This window comes from Lissotriton vulgaris, chromosome 7, assembly GCF_964263255.1.
Source record: "Lissotriton vulgaris chromosome 7, aLisVul1.2, whole genome shotgun sequence".
Taxonomy (NCBI): domain Eukaryota; kingdom Metazoa; phylum Chordata; class Amphibia; order Caudata; family Salamandridae; genus Lissotriton; species Lissotriton vulgaris.
In genome coordinates, this window is record NC_141695.1 from 936615115 (window position 1) to 936641535 (window position 26421).

The window sequence follows — 26421 nt, forward strand, 5'->3', positions numbered from 1 at the left end:
TGGGAGGAGCGTGGGTGTTCCCACGCATCCACCCATAGATTATGGTGCACTCCCAAATTTACCCAGACTGGTAAACCTGGCAATGCGTCATAATGCTACACCTCCCAGGGGAGGCTCCCCAAGGAGAAATATCTTTATTTCTCCTGGTTGTTTCCTCTTTTTAAGTGTTTAAGTTTCTAAGTTAGTCTGTATCTACCTTGCATTAGGTAAGTCACACAAATAATTATTACTGTCACCTTAGAATCCAGGACAGAACCTGATTTGTTAAATTTAAAAAAAACTCTAAAACTCTAAAAGCATATTAAATACAGATCACATGACACCGCAGCCAAACTAGTAGAACTTTCCATTCCATCAATAATTTGTCTAAGGCTTATTCTAAAAATCTTTAACAAAGGGGGCTACCTCCAAATGACAAAAATTGGCCTATTTTTCCAAACATAAGGCAGTGGTTTGGAGCCAGTTAGTGAAACTATAAGTCCATACACATTACACTGACGTGCCCGAGAAGCTGCTCTATTCAAAATGGCTGCCTTCTGCAATAAAAGCCAACCCAGACAGTGATTCTTAGGATTGTACATTCCATGGTTGAAACAAGAAAGAAATCAATTGGTGACATAGCACACCTGTGATAGAGACAGGTACAAATTACATATATCTTACCCCATCACATGGAGTGAGTAGCGTGCTGACCGACTGATCAGAGTTATTTACACTTTCCCCTGTTGCAGAATGACTGAAAGGTCTTACAAACATGAAATCACTCTGCTCAGAAACTGGAGTGAGACACGATCTATAGCAGCGAGTATCGGAGCCCAATCCTGTCCCACCAACTTCTATAAACTTAAGGTAGCCTTCAGGATTAATGTGTCCAGGTAAATGCGTGGCTTGCTGTTTATGTGCGTCTCTGGAATCATTTGTGCTTTTACAGCAAAAAGCACAACCAGGGCTTCCATTACCTGGCCTGAGACATCTTACAAACAAGACAGCGATCATTACTAAGGATACCAGAGAAATGGCCGCCAATGAGGTAATCAGGTAAAGGGTTAAATCTGAAGATTTGTGGGAAGTTCTTGGAAGGTCTCTAATCTTTGATGATTCTTGCAAAGTATTGTCCTCCAATGACACCTCCAAAGTTACTGATGTTGACATTGATGGATTTCCATTGTCTTTCACAACAATTACAATCCGCTGTGCAAACATTTCCAAATCTTTGATGGTTCCTGCAATTCTAATTTCCCCTGAGCGGGGTTCCACTTTGAATGGACTCTTATCCGTGTTTGGTTGAAGATGGTAGGACAGCCAGGCATTGTGACCACTATCTGCATCCACTGCTACAATTTTTGTCACCAGATATCCAGTTTCGGCTGCACGAGGAATAGTCTGATGGATCAGGGTCCCTTTCTCTACTGGGGGATACATGACCTTGGGTGAGTTGTCATTTTCATCCTGCACAAACACATGGACTGTAGCAGTGCTGGACAAGGGCGGCGTCCCGGAATCCTTAGCTTCCACCAATATTACGAATACTTTGTCTTGTTCATAATCCAAAGACCGCAAGGTGTATATAGAGCCATTTTCAGAGTTGATATGAAAATAGGTAGGCTGGGAGAAGTCTTGGACCAGAATCATGTAGGAGACCTTGGAATTATCTCCCTTGTCAGGGTCTGAAGCAGAAACAGACCCTATCAAAGACCCAGGAAGATTGTTTTCTCGAACAAAAACTGTGTATGAAGACTTAGGGAAGGTTGGAGCATTGTCGTTCTCATCTGAAATATTCAGAGAAATGTATTTACGAGTAGACCTTGGGGGCGTCCCAGAGTCTGCTGCTTCAATAGTGATGTTAAAGGAAGATTGTTTCTCTCGGTCCAGAGCTCCATCCGTGACCAGTGAATAATGGTCTCTGAAAGATGACAACAGTTGAAATGGAAGATCCTTTTGGATTTGTAGATTGACTTGCCCATATTTTCCAGAATCGTTGTCCTTGACGCTGATCAGGGCTATCACTGTTCCGGATGGAGCATCTTCCTGAATGGGACTAGACACCGAGGTCAGTATGATCTCCGGGCTGTTATCATTGACGTCAACAAGCTCCACCTTGATGTGGCAAAGCCCCTCCATCTTGGGGAAACCCCGGTCTCTAACTCTGACAACAATGTCATAGGCACTGGACTCCTCAAAATCCATCTCACCCTTGGTGCGGATCTCTCCCGTTTCAGGATCTAAACTGAAGAGGTTCGGGATTTTTTCTGGAGTATTCTGGGTAGTTTTGTAGGCGTAGTCTATCTCCCCATTGGGGCCCTCATCTAAGTCCGTGACATTCAGCCTTATGACCAGGGTCCCTGCTGGCAGGTTCTCTTCCAGAGAGATCTTGGAGAAGGAGGGGTCACACACGGGGGCGTTGTCATTGGCATCTATGACAGTGACCACGATGCTGGCAGTCCCCGACCTCACAGGCACCCCACCATCGTAGGCTGTTAAAACTAAATGGTGGGCCGCCACCTGCTCTCGGTCCAGAGGCTTCTCCAGCACAATCTCCGGCATCTTGACACCATCGTCACGTGCTCTGGTCCTGAGCGTGAAATACTCACTGGCGCTCAGCTCGTAGGTGGAGACGGCGTTTGTGCCCACATCCGGGTCCTCGGCAATCTCCAGCGGCATCTTGGAGCCGGGATTGGCCAGCTCGCTGATCTCCAAAAGAATGTCATTCTTGGGGAACCGGGGCGCGTTGTCGTTGACGTCCAGCAGCTCCACCTCCACCCTCAGCAGGCTCAACGGGTTCTCCAGCACCAGCTGGACGTGCAGCAGGCAGGCGGCCTCGGCCCCGCACAGCTCCTCGCGGTCCATCTTCTCTTGCACCAGCAGCGCGCCGCTGGCCAGGTCCACCTGGAAGAAGTGGCGGCCGCCCTCGGTGACCACCCGCAGCCGGCGCGCCGCCAGCCCCGGCAGCGCCAGCCCCAGGTCCTTGGCCACGCTGCCCACCAGTGCCCCGGGCTCCTGGCCCTCCCGGATGGAGTAGCGCGTCTGTCCGGCCGCCGGCTGCAGCAGGGAGAGGGAAGAGACGATGAGCAGGAGCGGCCGCGGCGGCAGAGCCCGCTTCCTTCCCCTGCAATCCATGGCGGAGGAGCCCCCTCTCAGCCGATGCTGGTGCTGCGTCCTCCCCGCGCCGAGCGCAGCTGGCCAGCCGTGCAGGGCACAATCTCCTGCTTTCCGATGCCCACAATCCTCTATGATTATTATTGTTATTTTTTTTTTTTTTTACGGAAGCCCTGAATCCGTAGTAAACTGAGGTTTGTGTCACCGCGATGAGAGGGGAAGGGGGAGGGGTGAGGGTGTCTCTCTCAGTCAGTGCAGCCGCTCATTGGCAAGCAGCAGTGTGGAAACCCGGCCAATAATTGCCACAGACAATTCATTTCTTAAAGCTGCAGGGACAGCCCTTTCTTCTCCCCCCACGCGAGCACGGAATCTCGGCACGGTACAGCCCGGCTACCTGCCCACGACTGATTGTAAGAGAAACTGAAAGCAATCTCAGGGTGAAATGCTTAGCTCCTTGTGAATATCAGCAAGCAACTACCAACCACGTGTGAATAATGCCGATGGACAATATCAATTACCATAAGCTCCAAAGCATCTCACATGTAGATGGAACCACACCAGAGACTCGCTAAATATATCTGCTCTTAAAACAGATTCTATACTTAGCAGACAATGTCAATGATGGAGACTTTTTTTCACAGCTGAAATGATAGCATGGTTCACACCGAGATGAGCTCATGTCAATGAATGAAGGGATCTGGGAGTGTGGGCTAGAAAGCAGAGTGTGCTTGGGTGGCAGGTAGCATGCCCTTTGCCTGCATGTTCAGAGAGCTAGCCTCATTGGGCGTGCTGGAGCAGCTTGGCTCTGGGAGCTGTGCGCTAGGGGGGCAGCTGGGTGGACCCGTGGAGGTCTTCATGAACATGAACTCGCTGATGTCGGACACCGGTGAGATACAGGATCGACAAGGGGCGGATGGGACATTCCCTGTAGAGCTCACTTGAACCCCTATCACAGCATGCCCCAAACTGTGGTGCAGCTGTACATGCTCCAAGAACCGTTTTGTTGGGTCTATGGGCTTTTTGGGCTTCTCTAAGCAACAATAGGAATTCGCCCGGTTCCCAGCGCACCGTATTCCAAGTGCCACCAGTCCAATCAATGCAATAACAGATATGATTGTCAAAGAAATGATCAGATAAATTGTTAATGTTGGGATGTTCTCAGTCTGAGTGGGCACATCATGTAGCCCCTGGAAGACCTCCAGACCATTATCTTCCACCGATACCAGAACGGTAACAGAGGTGGACAGAGAAGGCTCTCCAGAATCCTTAATCACAAGAAGAAGTTCCTGTATGGGAGCATCTTGCTCTTGGAGAACACGTGTTGTCCTGATCTCACCAGTCCTCAAACCAACAGTAAACAATTTCGGGTCTGTGGCCTTGAGCAAGTGGTAGGACACCCAGGCATTGCGGCCGGCATCAGGATCCACTGCTGTTATCTTGGTCACCAACTTCTTTGCCCCAATTGATCGAGGCATTTGACAACGTATATCTGCATCCTTACTCAAAGTGGGATATAGGATGATAGGGACGTTGTCATTCTGGTCCAAAATGAACACATGCACAGTGGTCATACTGGTGAGAGGTGGTGAGCCAGCATCTGCGACTTCAACTCGGAATTGGAAATAGCTAATCTTTTCATAGTCAAAGGGGAGCTCTGCATAGACTTGGCCATTCCTGGAGTTGATATAGACAGGAAATGCAGAAGTATCAGTATTCTCACCAGGCCCTCTGAGGATCGAATATGAAAGGAGGGCATTCTGGCCTAGGTCAGGGTCAAGTGCAGACACAGTGCACAGAAGCTCCCCCACTTTGTTATTCTCCTTCAAGAACACTTCATAAGAAGGACGAATGAACTCTGGGGGACTATCATTAACATCTGACAACATAACTGAAAGCTGGCGCTCCACCTTCAAGGGAGGGTTCCCCATGTCTGTGGCAGTAATGGAAAAATTATAGCGAGAAACACTTTCTCGGTCTAGTTGGCTATTAGTGATCAGTGAATACTGGTGTTCAAAATCCTTTCTTATTGTGAAGGGGAGGTTACTGGGTAAATAGCAATTGACCATCCCATTTTTTCCAGAATCCCTATCATTAATATTTATAACAGCGAATACTGTGCCTGGAGGGGAGTCTTCAGTGATTGATTTGGCTAAGGACACCAAGGTGATCTCTGGCCTATTGTCATTGACATCAATGACCTCAACCGTGACTGTGCAATGTTCTTCCATTATGGGAGAGCCGTTATCTTTGGCCTCTATGTCAATCTCATAAAGCTGGACTTCTTCATAATCCAAATCTCCTATAATTCGGATTTCTCCTGTTTGGCCATTAATTGTAAACACACTACTAAGTGCATCTGAGTTATGGGTACTGAAGGAGTATTCAATTTCTCCATTTGGCCCTTCATCCAGGTCAGTGGCATTGAGCTGGATTACCAAGGTGCCCTTCGCAATGTTCTCCACCAAACTTGCTCGGTAGGAAGGTTTGTCAAAGACAGGGTGGTTGTCATTGGCGTCCAGGACATTGACCGTGATATTCAAGGTGCTCGTCCTCCGCGGTGCTCCCCCATCTTCCGCTGTGAGCACAAGATGGTGGACGGCCCTCTGCTCCCTGTCCAGGGCCCGCTCCAGCACCAGCTCGGGGAACTTGTTGCCGTCTGCACGCGTCTTCACCTTGAGGGAGAAGTTCTCGTTGGTGCTCAGGTGATAGGTCTGCAGGGAGTTGGAGCCGGTATCTGGATCCTGCGCGTTCTGGATCAGGAAACGCGCACCAGGGGAGGCCAGCTCATTGACATTCAGGGTAAACTCGCTGCTCTGGAAGCGGGGCGGGTTGTCGTTGACATCCAGGATCTCCACCTCGATGCTGTACACCTCCACCGGGTTCTCGATGGCCAGCTTGAGGTTGAGCAGGCACTGGGAGCTCTGCCCACAGAGCTGCTCCCGGTCAATCCTGTCGTTGACTGTGATCACGCCTGTGTTCACATTGACAGAGAAGTACTGCGAGTCGGAGTCCGACAGCACCTGCAGGTGGGCGGCCGTCAGCTTGGCCACGTCTGTCCCCAGGTCCTTGGCAATGTTGCCCACGAAGGCGCCTCGCTTCAGCTCCTCGGGGATGGAGTAATGAATCTGTGCCTCGCAGAAGCCGTAGAGCATGCAGAAGGGAAGCAGCCGTAGTGCTGCAGCCATCACAGCAGCCCGGGTCCCCGGCTCCGGCAGCATCCCGCCGCCCCCTGCATCCGCAGACGGCAAAGATGGAACCCGGTCCAATTAGAGGCAAGCCGGGCTGCGCGGCTGAGAGGGGGAAAGGGAAAATACAATCAGACGGTGTGCAGTGTGGGGTTTTTCTCGCAGGCAGATGCTGAGGTGTCTCTGGCTGGCAACAGACGGGGGAGAGGAGGAGGGAAATATTTTGCTGATCGCCGATAGCTACTCATTGGCTGTTGGAGCCTTCTCTTTTAACCAATCTCCATTGGAAATGCTAGAAATACATACACCATTACAACCGAGCCCGGCATTCTGGTTTCTAGGACACAATATACACCGCGATCGCCCGCACACGGCGTTTACCTGCTGCGCACGTGACTGCATGGAGGGTTGCTGCGCACGTGACTGCAAGGGGGGTGCTGCGCGGTGCAGCCTCGGCTCAGACAGCGCAGAGAGGGCAGCGCCGCACTCAACGCGGGCACAGAGCCCGGTGCAACTGCAGCATTAGATGGCACGGTGGTAAACTCCTCACACAATGAACGACTAACAGCTGCCCAAAAGCCAGTGATTAATTACCCCGATGCTCTTGATTTGAAGGTAAACTATGTAATCTATGAGGAGAGTCCAGTGACGCTGCTGCTTTTCATTTTCAAATAAACATCTCTGCCTTTCCAGTTAGGTTATGATGCTAAATAAACATATTTGTATTAGTAGCATTGCTAAGGTGTGCTGTGTATTCTCAACCACATTGCACACATCATAAAATACCCTTTTTTCATAGTCAACAATGATTTCGCGGTGACACCCCTTTTTGGGAGCAGCAGCACAGGTACATAAGGTGATGTCTAGAATCACACAATGGGTATTTGGAAAAGTCGCGATTCGAACGTCGACTTCCTGGATTGGGCAGCTGCAATTTAGCCCCTAGACCACTCCCTTCCATACTTGTGCATTCCTCGTTGACACCTGAAGTGTGGCTGTGCACCGTTTCAGTGGTGTATTGGCACTCTAGAATTTGTTTGCCATGACTTAAGTGTTAATCCTGTGGTATGAAGAATATACCCCATTGCAAATTCAAACAAATACATGTGGCGTCGAAGCCAAATAGCTAGGTATGGTGTGCTGCGTTTGTTCCTTCCATGTGTAAACTACAGACACAAATATACTATTCTACCCGACGTGATGCTCTTCACTAGAATCTCATATCAAGTCAGTTTTTCCATATTCCTATTGGATATAAATATGGTTAGGGTTCTTGGGACCAGATGTGCAAAGCCCTTTTGCAGTCACAGAAGTACTTTTACGAATCAAGCCCTTCCAACATGTAAAACAGCCTTTATAACCACGACAGAACAGCTAATAAGAGGGGACGCGAAATTTGATTCAGAAAGACATGTATCAATAGCTTGCGACCCTTATTGCAGTCATAGATCATTGATCAGTCACTGGCCCCGAGTAGGGATGGTAAATGGAATTGAGTTGCAAAGAGGAAACCTCCCGTCTTGTAATGGAAATGCAGTGACGCGGGTCTGCAGTCCCACATTCACATCAAATTATATAAAAGAAGTTGAAAGTTGCAATTTGGCTAATCAATATACATTAGTCCGGTTTGGAGGCCTCCGGGAAAGGGAGAACTGGTGATGCGATCTAATAGTACATACGTTGCATTGCACATTCCATGACTGTTTAAACTGCAGATCATGGTTTGTAAATAGGTATTTGTCCATCAGGCCCTTGATATAGAGTACGGTCTCATTGTGCACTCACGCATGTCCACACCAGCAGCACATTGCGCAAACCAGCATTATGTGGCCTATTAGAAAGAAAACGCTGCCTGCACCTGCAGCGGTGCACACGGATACTGCTTGCTCCTCTGTGCAGGATCACACATTAAGCAGCCAGGCCATGGAGCAGTCCTGCAAGGATACACTGCAGCCCCCTTTAAGAAGAGGCCTGAGAACACCACAATGTGGGTGTAGTCATGGACTGCAACGTCCTATGAGGATGGGTGCACTTTGAAAAAGCAACCTCCATCGTGGGGACTCGCAAGCATCCCTTGCTAGGCGGGTGTGCTATGCAAATCGCGTGGTGCCATACTGGCTGCATCAGGAGTTGGCACACATGCATGCCCCATCAGATTTCGGGATGAGGCCTATGGTCCTCATCGTTTGCAGGGCTGCTTATGACCACTCCTTCGCTTTGGAAGGCTTAATAGAGACTGTACATGCCCCCAACCACGTTCCTAAACAGGGAGGTTGCAAAATATCTGCCATGTCAGGGCTTTGGAACATTCACTACATTCCTCCAGGACCCGTGTGTCTTGGAGCCTAGTTCTGTGATGAAAGTATACATGGGACAAAGGTCTTCTCCTTCCACTAAGGCATGCTCCCGCCCGTTCAAATAATCGACCTTCCCATCTTTCATGAGCAGATGACGTAAGAGCAGCCATAGACTGAGGTGGTAAGCTTGAGAACTCACACGAGGGCTGAGGCAGAGTCGAGGCTGGGCTCGAATCCTGAGAGCGAAGATATAAGCAAATCCACCAAAACTATTTCCACGCACATTACGCTGCATATGTCATTTAAACTATGAGAATACCGACTGTTGCCATTTTTTTGAGTTATTTAAATTAGATTAATTCACGGTAATCAATTATTAATGTATTTTCATATAGCACACCCTCTGCACTAAATCACTCCTGGTGTTTTAAAATGCACCACTTAGGAAAAATAAGCGTTGGCAAAGCCAATAGTTCTGGCATGGACTGCCAGCATTTTAGCGTTGTCAATGCTTTTATTGTTTTGTCATGGTTGTTGTAGAATTTTATTTCGGATTAACTGCCAGGCCCTCAATTTATACCAAAAAATAGCTAAAAGCAAAACATGTTTTGTCTCTTAAGGCACACATTGCCAGAGTATTGTCTGACACTGAAGGCGATATTTTGTGTGCAGATGCGCTCTTTGTGAAAGAGTAGAATGTAATCACTTGCAGTGAATTTGGCCAATGGCTGAAGTGGGCTGACCCACTGCACCATGCTGTATCCTGTTGTGTATGGAATAAAAATGTAATTACAGAACACCAGGCCTATGGATGAAGAGGGCTGTCTGAAAGCTCCTACAAGTATAATATATATATGTAATTTTCATAAAAATCAAAGTGTTGACTAACCCCAGACTGAAAATGAATGAGGCCGGCTACCTTTAAGTGATTCACCCAGGATTCCACCAAGCTTGATTTCCCAGTCTGTAGGCTGCAATTCATCCCACAAGTGTTATTTCACCCAGTCTCTAAAACACAAAAGGTAAATGCTTTGCACAAAGTTGTGTTTCAAGAACTACATTAGGACACTGTTTTCAACAAAGCTATCTTGCCAAGTCCACCAACCATACAGTAATTCACCTGACAATTTAGCAATGAATGTCTACAGTTGTTTGATAAATGATGGGGTGGGGCGGTTATAAACAATTGTGTGTGTATAAAAAAACTGATTTTCAGACATTTTGGCTAACTTCAAAGGACCCTTATTCCTAGGAGATACCCAGACATCAACTTTAGTGTTCTTTATTGACATCAGTGGTGTCTGATGAGACAAAAGAGATACACAGGTGTTATTTTTGGATTCAAGGGGGTTAAAATTGTTGTTGTACTTTTTGAAGGATGAGACCAACTGACTAGGACTTGTAAAGTCCAGAAAACTCCAGTACTTTTCCCCATCTAAAATGAGAGGGTAAATCTGTCCCTCTCCTCCATGAAGCTATCCGGCTGAGATACACAAAGCTTTCCGCCAGAGCAGCTTCCTCTGGAAACTCACCTACCATGTGGACTATAACTGAAAAAAGAAAAAGCATGCTGGGAGCAGGACCAGGCTGCCCAACCCACCAACACCTTCCACCTCTAGGCTGTCTGCGAGGAATAATGAAATACACATTTCACTCCTCAGAAATTTGAAAAGACTGCTTTAAACTAGTTGACTAGCAAACAAAAATGTTGCCACATAACGGGACCAGACAGTCCGCTCACCTCAGAACAAATATCCTGCCTAAACATCTACGTTAACTATAACTTTGTGGCTAGAAACAAATCATAAACATTTTTTTAAAAGCGTTTGTTTACTTTTGTGAATCAGGCCCTCTGGCTGCACTTTCATCTCTATTGAGAATGCAAGGCCCGTGTTGCATTGTATATGACATGAGCTTCACCTCGCCAGCTAGCCAATGACTTCTTGCAAAACCACTGGGGAGGGGCCAAGACACCCAGCTTTCCACCGCAGACATAGCAAACAAAATCCGATTCAACTGTGAACACATGAAGTCTCCCCTCTGCACTGCTAAGTGGCACCTACAACTTATAGAATCTAGAAAACTGCTCAACATGCTGTACGTAGTTTCTGTTAATAAGTTTGTCAAAACAAACATGGCCCATAACTAAAAGGAGACAAAGTATGAAATAATGAACTAATTAAGGAAGGAATACAACCATGTAAATACCGCAAGCATATGTCGAATGCCTGTGGGTGCTAAAGAGAAAGGTGTCTGAGCAGAGACATTGGAGGAGGATTGTAAATCTCTAATTTGTTACAGAAATTGTGAGAGTTTCTTCCAGTGCTTTGAGACAAGACGTGTGAAGCTATATATACCGAAGCTAGGACTAAGGGCTCTGACGTGTGAAGCTATATATACCGAAGCTAGGACTAAGGGCTCTGACGTCTGAAGCTATATATACCGAAGCTAGGACTAAGGGCCCTGACTGGCAAATGCTAAAGTATTTTGGAGGAACCCAAAATTCTTGTGGACTGGGACTAGAGCGCTTCATGCACATATAATGCCCCGAAAGCGGCTACTGGTGAAATGTTACATCCATAGTGTGTGGCTCATAGGTGAGGTAATGATGTTTATTTTCTTTGATAAGTTGAACTGGGTGCTTTTACTCATAACATTTCCCTGCTGCTGGCTGGGACAATGTTTGTCTGAAAAGACACACACATTCTTCGTCTCGTAAACGGACACTACCAGTTGAAAAATCAAAGTAAAGCATCTAATTGTGTCGCACTCCCAAATCCTAGTTCAGGATGAAACAATGCCACGTAGCTCTGTCTAGTTGGTGTAAACTCGGTTGTATCCAGGTAGTGATTCTTTTAGAGCATGCACACAATTGCACTGGCGTGGTGTTAGCCACAAGAGAGGTGATAAATGAGATCAACACAGCAACACACCATAGAAATCACACGGAGAGTTACAGGTCCATGGAATGGTATTCATGCACCCTGCTGCGTACTCCGCTGCGGCGGACATTTCGCCACCTGCATGGCATAGGATAGAGCAATAACCTGGCAGATGCAGGTGAGAAACTGTGTGGGGAAAGAACCACGTGGCCCCATAAAGAATAAAAAAACAGTTAGGGCCTCCTCATCATTAAAAGGAAAATAAGGAGGTAGATCACCAAGCCCAGGTACACATCTGTGTCACGCTCTCGCAACTCTATCACATGAGGCCACACAGAAGGCGGCAAACAAAAATTACATTTTCAACACAAATTGAGAATATGATGGAGGTATTAAGGCAGACACCAATATTAGAGTGCGTTGGTGTAAATTTCAGCAAATCTAATGAAACCGGCCTGAGACGCTTAGCTCTGCTGCAGTGACCAGACTTTTTCAAATTTAAATTACACTGTGATTTCAGTGGAATCAGAGAGACACTTTAAGAATCTGATTTGTGCACATACTACCATGCAGCAGCCTCCCTAGTTTTCAGGGGGGTGAGATGTTTTTCCATTGCCAATGTTAATATGCGAAGAGAAACAGGTAATGCAATGTAAATAGGTCCTTATGAGAGCGCGGCTACTCCACAGGGTGTCCCGCGCTGGAAGACCTCGAGACAGACAGTTGGCACTATAGCAGGATGGGGAAGGCAGAAATCTATTGCAGGAATAGACAAGTCAAAGCCCTGGCATGGCTCTCACTCACAATTCATGCAAATGCGATCGAGACATTTCAGGGCCAGATTATTGTCTGGAACGAGACTTAATCATCCTTTCCCTTAACCCCTCCCCTGCTGGTGACGGAACCACTCCGTCATCAGCCGCGGTCGCGCTGTGCTGATGACGGAGCGGTTCCGTCACGGCCCGCTCGGCATGCCTGCGTGGCGCGGATTCTGAGCGTTCCATTGAGCGGGTGGGGCCGTGACGGAACCGCTCCATCATGAGCACAGCACAACCGCGGCTGGTGACGGAGCGGTTTCGTCACCAGCATGGGCGCGCCGCGCGCCCCCCGCCCCCTTAGCACTGCGGCTGAATAGCCGCCGCAGTGAAGGGGTTAAGATCCACTAACTTGTAAATGAATGGTTTGCATTTACATTGCAAGCACCCCAAGTGCCAATAGTACAGGGGTTCACAATTTTCATTCTATGGGTATAGGGTTCCTAATCCTATCCAAAGCATGTGTTGCCTATGGTGCCCAACCAATCAAAAAATGTACTTGTCCCACCTCCATTTCGGCACCCTTCCACAAATAGTAGCTTTGTTGACCTCATTCAAAGCATTCTTATATCTTTTACCAGGATTGCCTGCATTGATTTTGGAATTCTACAGACTAATGACTTTACCAACAGGGCTGTATGCCCTTTTAAAAGGTGTCCCCTGCGCAAACAATGAAAATGCGCTGCATTACCATGAATGATAGTGAAAAACAGAGCGGCTGCATTAATGCCGCTCTGTGTTTTCATAGTGCAGACAGAAACCTGCCTGCATTTTGAAAGGGGATTAGAGATCCCCTTGCAGGCAGGTGCAGTCAGTGACTGCACCCATTTTCAAGGGGATGTCTGGAGGGGTCTATAGGATCTACTTCCCCGCCCCCCAGAGGGGTGCTCTCAGAGGGGGCACTGGCAGTGCTCCTCCTGAGAGCTTCTTTGCCTTAGCGCCCACGTCTATAGTACGGCAATGGCGCAGAGGCAAAGGGATTCCCTCATTTGCATGGGGCACGCCCAATGCAAATGAGGGACCGTCCCCTGAGGACAGCACTGGCAGTTTATGTTCACCAGTGCTATCAGTATTACAGAAGGGGTGGCGCACAAGCGTTTGTGGCACATTCTGGAATACCAAAGTGTAATGCTATGCAAGGTTGGTCTATATATAATAGGGGTAGCATTTTCTTGTTATACACAAGATGTGATGTTACAAATGGATTTTTAAAGGTTTTATGTAGAATCATCTGTTCCATCACATTTACTTTAATTTCTCGCATAAATACACAAATGCGTCTTGCTAATCGACAGTGCCACCTCACCTGCACTCTCCGTTTTCGGTCAACACTATTGCTTTCACGCTAATATAGATCAATACTCCATCCCCGTCTATTTTAGAAAATTAGAAAATTCACACACTACTTGGTTAGGCTTGATATTCCCTGCTGCTTATGACAAAGTTGATCACTTTACTCTGCGGGTTACACTTTATTATTCTACATGTTTCGATCAACACAACCTTACTGGCTTCAGTTGCTGTATTTTCTTCCAGGTTACTTCTAAAAGGTACAATTTTTTTTTGCTTTACTCTATATCAGAATATCAAACTAATTGCCTACTATTGAATCTGTAAACTACTTCAACCTGAATCCTTCCGACATTAGGACATTGTACCTCTCGGTTGCCTCACACCTATCCACTCCTCTACCCACTCAGTCTCTCCCCCATTCCACATCCCCTCTTCAGGTGATGCCACAAACGTGCTTCCAAATTAGATGTAAATTTGATTAACTCCTCATGTTCTATAGTTTCAAGCTTTAGCGCTATTGAGAAATATGCATTGAGAAATATGCCCTTTTGTTGTCCTTTCACATCACCTAAGCTCTTGATTCTAATTTTTTGCTTCTCTGATCATGATTGTTGATTCTCCTTTCCTTGGTTTGGTAAAAGTCCCGCTTAGTAGTGGCACTGGCTATGGACCCGCTGAGGGCCCACCCAGGTACGCGCTCTGTGCATTTTGCAGTGTTCTAAAGGGGTCTAGAGGCCATGTCGAACGCTTTTTGGCTTAAAAAAATGGGATCACTAGCACAAAGAAGCCTACAGCTCAAAATGTTAAGGTTCAGAATGTGAACCCCATTAAAGCAGAGATGGAAAGAAAGAGCATCCCTGGAGTTATTGGACCACCACAGCACGTACTCAGTATACTTTTTCTAATTGTCATACAAGACAGCGGTCGTAAAGTGGATAACCAGTCACCCACTCTATATAATGAATTCTTTGAAAACAGTCTTTTAATAATGCGATTAGAATTTTCTCCTAATTTCCCAATTGTTGCCAAGTTCTCTCAACTCTCAAGATAATGCTTTGTAACCTTTATATATATATTTCCACTATTTATGTGGCCTTGCACTTCTGTTCATGTCATACATGGTGCCCATTATGCCACTACCCGTGAACCATACTCAACTAATCTACAATCATGGGCAGCTACTTCTTGATTGCAAATAATGAAGTCCAGATTACAACTTGCATCATTAAGTTGAAATAAGATCAATGCTCACATTTGTGGATTGAAAAAAATATGTACACGTCCCTTCAAGATCAAACCTTTTAGAAAGTCAATTATAGGAAAACTCTTCTAACTCGGGGTATAATCAAAGCACATTTGCGAGCATACTAGTAAACATATATCCACAGAATTTGCAACCTGGTGCCATTACATCACAAAATGGACATCTACAACACCTTTCTAATATAGCCCTTGTATGTGTGTGTGTATATATGTATATATTGCTATATCGGAGTGAGGAACTATGTACTACGCACATTGAGCAGTATCCACGGAGTAGTTCTTCACAGCTAAATTTAATTGTATGAAAAACATTTTTGGGGCAAATTAAATGGAACCTCTTAATGCTTGAGCTGTGTACGATTGTTGCCTTGGAGGAGTTACAGTCAATAGTTTCATGTGACAGTATTATATGGCTGCATATTTTCAGAGCCCAATATTAGACAGGACAGCCATATCAGGGAGGACAAGGAGTGTATTTCAAATAAATAATTTATATGAAGCCTGTTTTTTAATGCATCTCTTTGCAGTCTTATTAAGCTCTGGAAGACACTTCTCTCAAATGTATTGTTGTCTCAATCCACCTGCACAAGAATCTTCTCTTCTAGTTCTTGCATGATGATTTGAAATGTTGTGAGACATAGGAGAGCACGAATTTCGAGCGCTGGTAAAAATTAATGATTGCACACGATTTTGAAGTGTTGATATTGTGTTTTTAAAACTTGTAATTGCACTCACCCATTTACATGTAAAGCGCACCTGATCCCCGGTCCACCGCCAAAAGTTTGGTTTGAGTGGAGGGACGGCGCCACGTCCACCACAGAGGAAGTGATTGCAACTTCCAGGGCACAACCAATCAGCGACCTGCAGCTGACTCCGCCCCTGCCTATATTAATCATGTGTCCTCGGCCGCGCAGCGGGCGCGCGCAGCGGGCATGCCTCTGTCGCGCCGAAGTCAAGCCAAAGTCCTGCTCGTCTGCGCCCGTCCGCGACCAGACGTGGCCAGTGGCCAAAACTCTTGGCTCCTCTAATTATCCCCATCATACCTACTCTAAAGAGGCTCTTTTGGCATGTATTCCACCTACATGCTCCAAAGGTAAACTCATAAATTGTATACATACCCCTCTCACATGCTCGGAATGCAATCTCTGTCTTCTTTCCCTACCCTCTGAAATTGACGTAGAAACTGCCGACTTCCCACCGATGCGGCACTTACCAACTCCTACTCAATCCTTAATCGACCACTCTTTTATCAGTCTAAATTGTAGGTCACTACCTAAACATAAAAGGGATATTTTTGACCTACTCACAACATCGCAACCCACTGCACTTTTCCTTACTGAGACCTGGCTGACTAATAGCTCTGGTCCAGACATAGCAACTGCACTACCAGCTAACTATAGTTATATTAGCAAAAACAGAGCACATAAAGAGGGAGGCGGTATCGCCATTATTTTCCAAAACTCCTATACATGTCAATGGACAGATCTTGACATCCCTAATTGTGAATCTGGACTCTTTAAGCTCAGGCTATCTCCAAAATTCACGCTTTCTGGTGCTTTAATATACCATGCCCCTGGCACTGCCAGCGCCTGGGCCACCACTTTTCCTGAACTTATTGCACCATTTATATTAGAGGCAACACATTTTTTGATAGTCGGTGACCTAAACATTCATTTAAATGACACCTCTAATCACACCAGCACCAATTTCATATCAGATCTATCTGCCCTAAGTCTCACCCTTCATAATGAAGGCCCAACCGACAAGGCAGGCAATCTACTTGATCCAATCTTTTTCAATCAAGACAATATCGTCTGTAAACCATCGAAACCTATTCCCTGGTCTGACCACTATCAAGTGGAATTTATAATCGCAATACCACAACAAACCCTTTCTTGTAAAGCTCCATCTGGTCCCAGGGTAACAAGGAACTGGAAAAAGTTGGATACTACTAAACTAAATACTCATTTAAATGATACCAGACCATTCAACACTATAACAAACATAGGAGACGCTACAGCTATCCAAAACTGGCTTAGTTCGGCCATCAACATATGCCTTCCACAGAAAAATAAAAAACAAATTCCATTTCATTCCCCAGCTCCCTGGTTTACAGATGAACTTAGACTGGAAAAAACGGCCTGTAAAAATCTAGAGAGCAGATGGCGCGCCCACTATGATCCTGCACAAAAATCATTATACAAAGCAGCCCTTTTGAAATATCATGCCAACTGTGCATCAGCTAGAGCTGAATTTACTAAAACAAAAATTGGAAACGGTCAAAATAGGCCTAAACCACTTTTTAAAATAGTTCAGGAACTTTCTGGGTCATCCTGCCAACCCAAAGCTCCATCCCTGAACACTGCACAGTGTAACGCTCTGGCGGAATTATTTAGGAATAAAATTGAAAAAATCTATGAGGAATTCAAAATTCCAACCAATTCTCCATCAGTTTTAAACCCCACGGTAAGCCTGTCCAAATCTGAAGAACCACACTCTTCTCTAGATGCTCACCCCCAGCACCTAGTAAATTGGGTCCCCCTTACCCTACTTTCACTACAAGAAATTATAACAACTATTAAATCAGGTTCACCCCTCGACCCTTTCCCCCCTCAAATCCTCCGTTCACTCGACACTCATTCCCTTACGCTCATCTTAGAACTTCTTAACACTTCCTTGAGAGAGGCTGTAGTCCCTAAAGCATGGAAACATGCTATGTTCTCACCTCTTCTTAAAAAAGCCAATGCTGATCCAAACGACCCTTCCAACTTCCGCCCAATCTCGCTGTTACCTTTATTTTCCAAAATCCTTGAGAAACATATTGTTTCCTAACTCACCCATTTCACAGAATCCAATCACCTCCTTCACACATCCCAATCCGGTTTTAGGGCAGGTTTTTCAACTGAATCTACCCTTCTCTGGGTCTCTGAAACCATATGCCGGCAAGTTGATGATGGGGAGACCGTGGCACTTATATTACTCGACCTTAGTGCCGCGTTTGACATGGTCTCCCACACCATCCTCCTCAACACCTTGCGGACCTATGGCATCACGGGACCGGCCTTGGCATGGCTTAAAAGTTTTCTCTGAGAGAACTTTTCAAGTCTTCTCTGCTACATCCTCCTCCAAACCCCACCACCAACCTTATGGAGTTCCCCAGGGCTCAATACTCAGCCCCTTACTATTCAATCTATATGTCAGTCCCCTTGCCAGCTTAGCCGAACAATCTGGGTTGTCGATCTACTCTTATGCTGACGACACCCAGATTGTTTATTCACTCTCGGCAAATGCAGATTCCAACCCGTCCTCCCTCCACTCTGGCCTTAACAACATTGCCAACTGGATGTTTGAGAAAAAGTTAAAACTCAACGGAGGAAAAACGGAACTACTGCTGTTTGGAAAACAAACCTCCTTGTGGGGCCCACAACATTGGCCATCCCAGATGGGACCCACACCCACCCCTTCTAAATCCGCTCGCAATCTGGGCATAATTTTTGATGAAAACCTGTCCATGAAACAACAAGCTGTTAGAGTGGCCGCCACGTGTTTTACCATACTCAAGTGGCTTAAGAAAATCAAGTGGATGCTCCCACAAAACACACTAAAAACCGTAGTCCAAGCCCTAATTACATCTAGGCTGGACTACGGCAACATATTATACCTGGGAGCATGCAAGGATGTTACAAAGAAACTGCAAACAGTACAAAATGAAGCTGCGAGACTGATATGTATGTTACCAAAAAGATCCCCTACGTCATCTTGTCTCCGGAGTCTCCATTGGCTCCGTATTGAACAACAAGCAAAATTTAAAGCTCTATGCTTTATGCATAGAATCAAGGCTGGTAAGGCTCCTGCCTATTAGAGCTCTCTGGTCCAGCAATACACCCCCCCTAGAACCCTACGTTCCTCGACCCAACATAAGTTCCAGGTACCTAGGATAAATCGAGTCAGACAGGGAGGTCGCTCCTTCTCCTATCTGGCCCCCACATTGTGGAACTCCCTTCCAATTCATCTTCGCACAAGTGAATGCTATTTGCAATTCCGTAAGAATCTGAAAACATGGTTGTTCAACCAATAACTCGATTTTCATTAACTCACTATCCCTCCTTATTACTTGTTTCAGTTTCACTTTAGCGCCGGGAAACCTTAGGGTAGCTGTTGCGCTCTACAAAAATAAATATAGTAATAATAATAATAATACACCCAACCTTTTTAACTCCTTCCCTTATCCATCTGTTTCTAAAATATGTTTTAACTGTTCCTAACCATCTGTAATAAACACATGCACATTTAAGAATTTCAAATGAAACCCCCCCTCAGATACAGTTCTCAGTCTGTCCTATTGTGCTTTTTGACCTCAACACACACTTCACTCCACACTGAAAAGAACCTCCACACTTAGGTAGACATCCATAACCCATTGCAATTGAAAAATGTCAAACATACTCCACTGCACCTCGCATCTGAATGCCAACAAACGAAATTTACAGAAACTTGAAACCATATGGCGCGACCAAAATGAGACTAAACATTGAGTAACCTACCAGCAATGCTTAACAACCTTACCCTGCCATACTCTGTCTAGGTACGCATTCAAATCACTGAATATATAATAATCAACAACCATATTACGCTTCTTAAAATGAACCTGCTGTGATCAAACCCTGCTTCCATCACCTAGCGTTAATTCATGGACTCTTGAGGCCTTTACATCTATCATCATGTACTTCATCAATAACTCTATTCCCTCTGATACATTCCTTTCCTACATCACTAGGAGAATCCTAGTAAGCGTGGAAATAAATCAGTCTCAAAAGCAACAATGCGGAATGGTTGATTTTTAATCTGCCAAGAAGAGCACATGCCACCCCCCTGCTACAACAGCTCCCTATCAAGCAGAGGGTCAGGTTCAAGGGCCTGTGCATCGTACATAAAACACAGTATGGAGTGGCGCCCAATAACCTCAAAGACCATTTGAAGCCTTATGTGCCCGGACGATGTCTCTGGTCATCGGAGTCTAGCTTGTTGGCCTGTCTGTGCTTTAATAGAGCTACCTAGGAAAGGGGGGGAGCTGGTTTTCTTAGTTTTGATTCTCCAGCTCTGGAACGAACTACCGGATAGTATGCGCAGGGAAGCCACATGAACTTCCGTTCATGAGGAAACTCAAGACCATTTTGTTCACTGAGGCATTTGGATAAGTTCACCCTAATTTGTGCTGAGTCCAGCAGGAATAAATGATTCCTGGGTTCTTGGTCTATGCTGCAAGCGCTTAGAGACCTCTTGGTGATTTGGTGCTCTATGAATATAAACTAACATAACATAACATGTCTTCCAACTCGAACAATCTGGGATTTTCTCTGCTATGGTGCAGAGACTGCCACCGGACAGGTAATTCATGATGCTCTAACAAACATGGTTTATGCTGGACCTGGTCTCTTGGTGCTTTTTAACCCTTGGATACCGTTGACCTTTAAAGTCTTACTTGAAACCCTGAATTTACAAAAGGGAATAACAAACATCCTCATTAGGTTCCCCTCAAACCTATTTGGCCGAAAACAACTGTACAGATGGAATTATGTATACTCTGTCTTAATGTTCAACCTATACAAGATGCTACTTATTAACTACACAGACAAAAACACAGTTATTCCCCAGAAATCTAAAGACCCCCTGCATACACCTTGAAATATAATTGAATAACATGCTTTAGCTTACATTCTGCTGGATGTCATGTATACCTTGATGTTGGCAGCAGGTTTCAATCTCAACCTAACCAACACGGAGGTTGTCCTTCTTAAGGGAAGAACCATGAAGTCTCTTATCTATGTGTCTCAAAAATATAAACTCAGATAACCTTCCCCAAGTATCTCATTGTCTGCTAAATCCTAGGCTGTCACATTCAGTGTACTTTCTCGCTCACGGACCACATTAAAAATAAAAAATAAAAAAATATATTTTTTTTAAAACAGCAAAGTTCCAGCTTACTGTGAAATATCAAATCATTCTTCCTTCCTACAAGCTTCTTGCCCAGGCGTCTGCCCCTTATAATGCACCCACTAATACCACTATGGTGGCCCCATCCCAGAATGGACCACCTTAAACCTATATCCCCCGGCAATCTGGCAAGACTCTTGGAATCTCTTATGGCAACCATGTACAAACATAATGCCATCCCTTAATCTGTAGCCAAGGAAATCTCTGTAAAAACCGAATGTCTATACCTAATGTTATCAATGTGTAGCTCACCCAAGGTTCCTACTCAGGAACCCAAGTAGTAAATTTCCCCTGGTTGAAAAACCCAACCAATAATCAGATGACCTTGCAGGTTAGCTTTGACTGCTCATCTGACACTGCTTGGAAAGATCTTTGATAAAGCGGTCATCAACCATCAGCGTATGTTTATCAGCATTAATCTGTTTCGTTCTATATTTAGACTGTAGGATCGTCGTAGGACAACTGTTTGATAACGCAATATAGATGCATAACAATAAGAACCTTTGCCACCTTGTCCTTGACAACCAATTGGTAGCCTTTCACACAATTGACTTTTGGATTCTACATGACACCTTAAGTTTCCAAAAGAGCTTCATTGCCATCATCCTACAATGACTTGTGTCATACCCCTAAAACTCAACCCAGAAAGCCCATAGGGGTTTCACCAGAACGTAAAGTTTTCTGTGACATCCTTGGAGGCTCTGTCTTTTTGACACTGATCTTTGACTCAGGATTTTTGATCGCTAACAAGGATGTCAAAAATCACCAGTACGCAGAGGACTTGCAACTTTAATAGATGGTCTTATCTGGCTATGATACTGATTTCTTAAAGGAATCCCTTGCTATGATCCATGTCTGGATGTCCGAGTCCTAACTCAAACTTAATCCTTGAAAGATGGACATTTACTGGAAACAACAGTTACAGGGTTGACTTGCTGAGATGGAACTTGACAACTCAACTTCTCCACTTGTTAAAAGAATCATCCCTGAGCTTCTTCTTTGACAACAACTATAATTTCAAAGTTCAGACTGTGCACCTGGAATCAACTGCTCCTGCTCCATGGAGTGATTATTTGCTTACTGGAGAGTTTAGAACTGCCACCCAGGCTCTGGTCAAGTCCCATATGAAAGAAGGAGATGGTATGCATAACGATGCGCTGGAGAAGCACGATTCCACTGAAGAGCATCCTTTCACTGCTTCGGTAAGGAACTAAGCATCCGACTCTTTAAACAACAACTCATCACAGTGTAACCATAAGATATCTGGTCCACCCCTGACAAGACCCCATTTCCATATCGCCCTTCATTACACCATACTCTAACCCACAAGTCAAAGTCAAAAGTCAAATGGTCTTTATTCGGATATAAAATATCCATAAAAGTACAAATCATCACTGCCAATATACATATAACATACAATCATTAACATCAATAAAAATAAAAAGAATTAAAAACGGGATACGACAATCTTACAGTCAATATATAGCATAAAAGCAATGTGCAAGGCGTAGCAATAAAGTGCAAATTAGCGCAAATTTAAACCCTCAATAAGTTCCAAAAATCTAGCAGCATTATTGTGCAAAGATCGCAAATTTGTAAACTTTTAAGCTATGTGCAAAAGTAAGCAATTGTAAACATCCGACTAAGTGCAATATAAGCCATCACATATATGCTAGATCCAAATCATAGAGCAATTACAGGTGTATAAAATAGTTTACGGTGCATTCATGGAAGCTCGTGAATGTACCACTGCTCGCAGAAAGGAGCTCACTCGAAGAATCATGTCATCACAACCCAACTGCAGTAATTCCGGACATGCCAAGGCATAATCAAAAATCACATTTACCTTAAAATAGGGGATTAAATATTGTTTTGTGTATCTTACATAAAATTTGCAAGAAAACAGAAAATTTAACATTCTTTGTTTACAGCCAATGCCACATGAGCAGCATGTCTCCTCCAAGTTACTAATAAAGCCAATCAGGAAACAGATTAGATATTTTATACTGTTATCCCTGAGGCGAAAAAGCAAACTCCTATTCCATCTTCCAATATTTTCCCTATGGTAATCCTGTGACATATAATGATTGTTACTTAATGACCTCAGGATGGGAAGATATCTAATAATTGAAGATTTACAAAACTCGTTTTTTCCTCTTTCTTCGCAATATACATCATATAGTTCCCCCTCTCACTACCTTTAAATTTATACCGTCTGCAGTTAAGGGAAGATGAAAGGTATGTTCTAACTGAACGCTCGTTAAACTATTTTGCACTGCTTTAAGCCAAGATATACCTTTGCCTCCATCACATTTGAGGCAATCTGTGATAATTTCTTGGGTTAAAATCGCAGCTGGGTTTCGCCATATCTTTAGCCAAAATAAAGCAGGTCGCGATTTAACAAAATCCTCCACATAATGCAAGTTTAGTTCTTTATAGCATATGAAGGTGGGTGATGAAATTTGAGCCCCTAGATTCTTTCTACAGAATCTATTTTCCTCCATTTGTATTCCATTACAATTTACGTGCCCCCATACTTCGGCGCCATAAGTCGCCGTAGGCAGGCATTGGGTTTTATAGATCTGTAATAATTGTATCACCACTTCAGCCTTCTTGGGCTGTCGCAGGCTAATGATGGAATTAACTGCCTTACCAAGTTTATTTCTACCTTGGGCTATATGAGAGTGCCATGATCCTGAGTCAGAAAAAACTAAAGCCAGGTAAGGGAAAGTGTTGGTGCTTTTTAAAAGATCACATCCCGACATTATGTGCTTAATGTGATGCTTTTTGGCCCACAAGACATTATGTAGGATTTTTTAAAATTAGTGCAAAGTCCCAGGTCCAACTCTAACCACAGCTCAGCGACCCCCTTGCTGCCAGATCCTCAGTGAAAGCCTCACCCAAGAATTCTCCCCCTCCCAAGTGTAAACCCTCCACCACCTTATCTCAGAACTCTTTTAGTAGGTTTTGCTGAAAAGGTTACAAGGAAAAAACCAAAACAGATTAATCACAGTGGGAACATTTCAACACGCCTTGGAACTCTGATATGGGATTATGTCACAGCGCCTCTGATCTCTCCTTCCCTTTATCTCTCAGATAGGATAGCTCTGGGTTTAAAAGTGCATGGATATGATAAGACATGTTTGTGGAGAGTAGGGAAAAGATTAAAGATATAAAGAAACCTGCTTGCAACAAGTCTACATGGCAACATTACTGTACCACTAACCTCTTCTCCAGGTCTGCTGACTTATGAAAAGAGTAGAAATGCAACTAGAACCACTGACTAGTTGTAAGAGAATTTTAAAAAGGATGTAGTTACCCCAGTTCTAAGCAGAGGGACAGGGTTGGCACAAGGAGACAGAAAGAAACACAGTCCCTGCAGTCTAATATCAAGAGGGCAAAAATACCTCATCATGGGCCAAGTGTCTATGTCAGGATATCATTGCATCTTGCACAAGTGTCAATTATGAAAGACCACCTAATCTAGCATTCTAGATTAGGTGGTCTCTCATACTGGACACTTGTGCGAGATGCAATGATATCCTGACAGACACTTGGCCCATTGTGAGGTATTTTTGCCCTCCTGATATTAGACTGCAGGGGCTTGGTTTCTTTTCGTCTTCTAGTAGTAAGAGAAACCAATAATTCCAAAATCTGTCCTGGTCATGACCTCTATCATGATATAGATTGAATATGATCTCACCTTCTCCGGCTCCTTTAAACCGTGTACAGCTGATAGGAATGCATCTTCCTCATTCAATATGCTCTTCAGCTGTGGAAAATCCAATGGTTTCATGAAAGTGAAATCACTTCTTTCTGAGATTGGAGAGAAGCATGTTCTATAGAAATCCCTCTGTGTCTTGCGCTTGCTCAAACTGACCTCCAAATATTTCATGGTGCCATCTGAGTTGAGTTGGAGAGACGACTGAAAGGGTTTTGAGTATTTTCTGGAAGCTGCTGTGGTAGAACAACATAGGAGACTACAAGTGTCCTGTCTCCTGAGACATACAGCTAAGACTATAATGAAAGTAACTACAGATATTAGGGTAATTGCCACAAGGGAGATTACTAAATATTTAGTCATTTCAGAATTATCGCCATTCTGTATGTGAAAATCGTGTGATATAGGCATTTCTTCATATGTCTTTTCCTCTGTTGATAAAATAATTGTAACCGTAGTTGACAAAGATGGCTGCCCATTGTCCTGTATTAAAAGGATAAGGGTGTGCTCACGGTCATCAAGGTCTTTAAATTCTTTTACACTTCTGATTTCTCCACTATGCGTTGCCACTCGAAACAAGGAGGTATCTGTTGGTTTCAAAAGACTATAGGAAAGCCAGGCATTATGGCCAGAATCTGCATCCACTGCTGTCAATTTGCTGACCAAGTATCCTTTAGGCACATGCTTTGGGATTTTCTGTTTCACGTAAGGCTCGTTGGATGCCACTGGATACAAAAGTGAAGGTGAATTGTCATTCTGGTCCACAATAAACACATGGACAGAAACATTGGAGCTCAACTTTGGAGACCCTGCATCTTCTACCTTGATTGTTATATGTAAAACTTGCAACAATTCATAATCAAAAGAGCGCTGGGCGTATATATTTCCAGTCAAGGAATTTATGTACACGAAGGAGGTGATTGGGGATCCTTCAATGTGACTCTCTATGATGGAGAATGTAAGAAGGGAATTCTCGCCCTCGTCTGGGTCAGAAGCAGAGACTGTACACAGCAAGTAGCCTGGACCATTGTTCTCTGCCACATGGGCATTGTACAGAGGCTGCAAGAAGTGAGGTGGGTTATCATTTACGTCTGACACATTGACATGAATTGTTGTCTGAGCTTGCAAAGGAGGTGATCCCATGTCTGTAGCGACTACTTTGATGGTATATTGGCCGATATGTTCTCGATCGAGCACGCCATCTGTGACCAGTGAATAATGGTTTCCAAAGGACTTGAATGTGAATGGCACATTTGGCGATATTTCCAGCCTCACTTCTCCATTGGAGCCAGAATCCTGATCCCTAACCCTGAAAAACCCTACAGCAGTGCCAGTGGGAATGTTTTCTGGAACTGAAAATGTGTTTGACTTCATTATAATCTCTGGTGCATTATCATTTGCGTCTTCTATTTTCACGTGAAGGATACATTGTCCCACCATCACAGGCACCCCCTTGTCCTTGGCTTGAATGGATAACTCATATAAATTAGCTTCCTCATAATCAACAGCATTTTTTAGTGCAATCTCCCCAGTAAGGGGGTCAAGACTGAACAAATGTTGCATTGACTCCAACATATGGTCTTCAAAAGAATATTCAATTTCTCCATTGGGACCCTGGTCGATATCAGTAGCATTGAGTTTAATTAGCACAGAATGCACTGGAAGGTTTTCGTGCACGCTGACAGTATAGGTGGAGTGATCGAATGTGGGGGCGTTGTCGTTGATATCCAGGACAATCACGGTTATTTGGGTACTCCCTGATTTAGCTGGACGCCCACCATCAATCGCAGTCAGCACCAAAGAGTGGTTCTCTTGCTCTTCTCGGTCCAGAACTTTCTCTAGGACCAGTTCTGGAATAAGTTTACCGCCACTGCG

General features: G+C 44.6%; 2 protein-coding genes across 2 annotated transcripts in view; both read right to left on the bottom strand.

Moving 5' to 3' along the window:
- Nucleotides 1-26421, bottom strand: part of LOC147702706 (uncharacterized) — a 165983-nt gene that overhangs the window by 68786 nt on the left and 70776 nt on the right. The gene's annotated exons all lie outside the window — the stretch shown is intronic.
- Nucleotides 3240-6441, bottom strand: LOC147702707 (protocadherin gamma-C4-like). Its single transcript, XM_086931366.1, has one exon. It carries the CDS (start codon nucleotides 6312-6314, stop codon nucleotides 3807-3809), a length of 2508 nt encoding a protein of 835 aa, XP_086787492.1. The 5' UTR covers nucleotides 6315-6441; the 3' UTR covers nucleotides 3240-3806.